The sequence below is a fragment of the Haliaeetus leucocephalus genome, unplaced genomic scaffold (genome assembly GCF_000737465.1).
Source record: "Haliaeetus leucocephalus isolate CR32 unplaced genomic scaffold, Haliaeetus_leucocephalus-4.0 Scaffold526, whole genome shotgun sequence".
In the NCBI taxonomy this organism is placed as follows: Eukaryota; Metazoa; Chordata; class Aves; order Accipitriformes; family Accipitridae; genus Haliaeetus; species Haliaeetus leucocephalus.
This window is the reverse complement of record NW_010972962.1, coordinates 6,076,149-6,077,100: the sequence shown is the minus strand read 5'-3', so window position 1 is coordinate 6,077,100 and position 952 is coordinate 6,076,149. Positions and strand designations below refer to the sequence as shown.

At 46.5% G+C, this 952-nt stretch overlaps 1 protein-coding gene across 1 annotated transcript in view; it reads right to left on the bottom strand.

The window, feature by feature from the left end:
* Nucleotides 1–451: 451 nt before the first annotated feature.
* SIX3 (SIX homeobox 3) overlaps nt 452–952 on the bottom strand; it is a 3,895-nt gene continuing 3,394 nt past the window's right edge. Inside the window, exon 2 of the mRNA XM_010576494.1 lies at nt 452–880. Within this exon, the coding sequence (XP_010574796.1) occupies nt 688–880 (193 nt within the window). The 3' untranslated portion in view covers nt 452–687. The remainder of the gene's footprint in view (nt 881–952) is intronic.

The window sequence follows — 952 nt, the reverse complement described above, 5'->3', positions numbered from 1 at the left end:
TGGACTTAAAAAAAAAACAACAAAAAAACCAACAAAAAACAGAGAGAAAGGAAGAGGGAGAAAGAGAGAGAAATAGGGGCAACAAAAAGGCGATAAACATTTGTTATTTCCCTCTTCAAGGAGTTCCTTTTTAATTTTTTTTTTATTTTTTTTTTTTTTACAAATTCGATCGGAGTTTGCATTTGTTTGTCTGGTTTCTGTTTGTTTTCCTTTTCTATAGAGAATATTTTTTCCCAGATACAAATTTTATCATCATCATCATGCAAGTGGGTGAAATGCGTCCATGGAAAAGCGCAAAGGAGAAATCGTGCTTGTCCTAAAAAGAATACAATTGTCACTTTTGCTTTGTTTTTTTTTTTCTTTTTTTTCTTTTTATATATATAATAATTATTATTTCCCGCCCCCCCCACCCCCCCGCTGCAGCACCAGCGTTTGTGACTGTTGAAGTTTTAGCTCCATCTCTTGGTGGTGGTGTTGGCTGACGGTGGTGGTGGTGGATTCTCTGATCCCTGTTTGTTTGCTATTATGTTTGGGTCGTGTTTGGCCTTTTCTTTCCTCCTGGCTGTGTGTGTGCGTGCATGCGTGTGTGTGTCCTGATTCTAGGTTGCCTCGGTTTGTTTTGCTCAGGTCGGGGAGAGGGTGCTTGGCTGTTTGGATTTGGATTTTTTGTTTGTTTGTTTTCCGATATCATACATCACATTCCGAGTCGCTGGAGGTTACCGAGAGGATGGAGGTGCCCGTCTCGGCTCTTTCTGTCAAACTGGAGACGCTGGTGGTCGGGCTGGCCGCCGTGGACGGAGACTCGGCCGAGCTGTGTGTCGGGCAGCCGGGCTCTGCCAGCGACCGCATGCCGCTCTGTCCTATCGCCTGGTGCTGGAGCCTGCATCGCGCCGGGAGACAAAACAACAGCACAGCCCCTCTGAGACACCGCGGCCGCCGCCGCCGCCGAGGG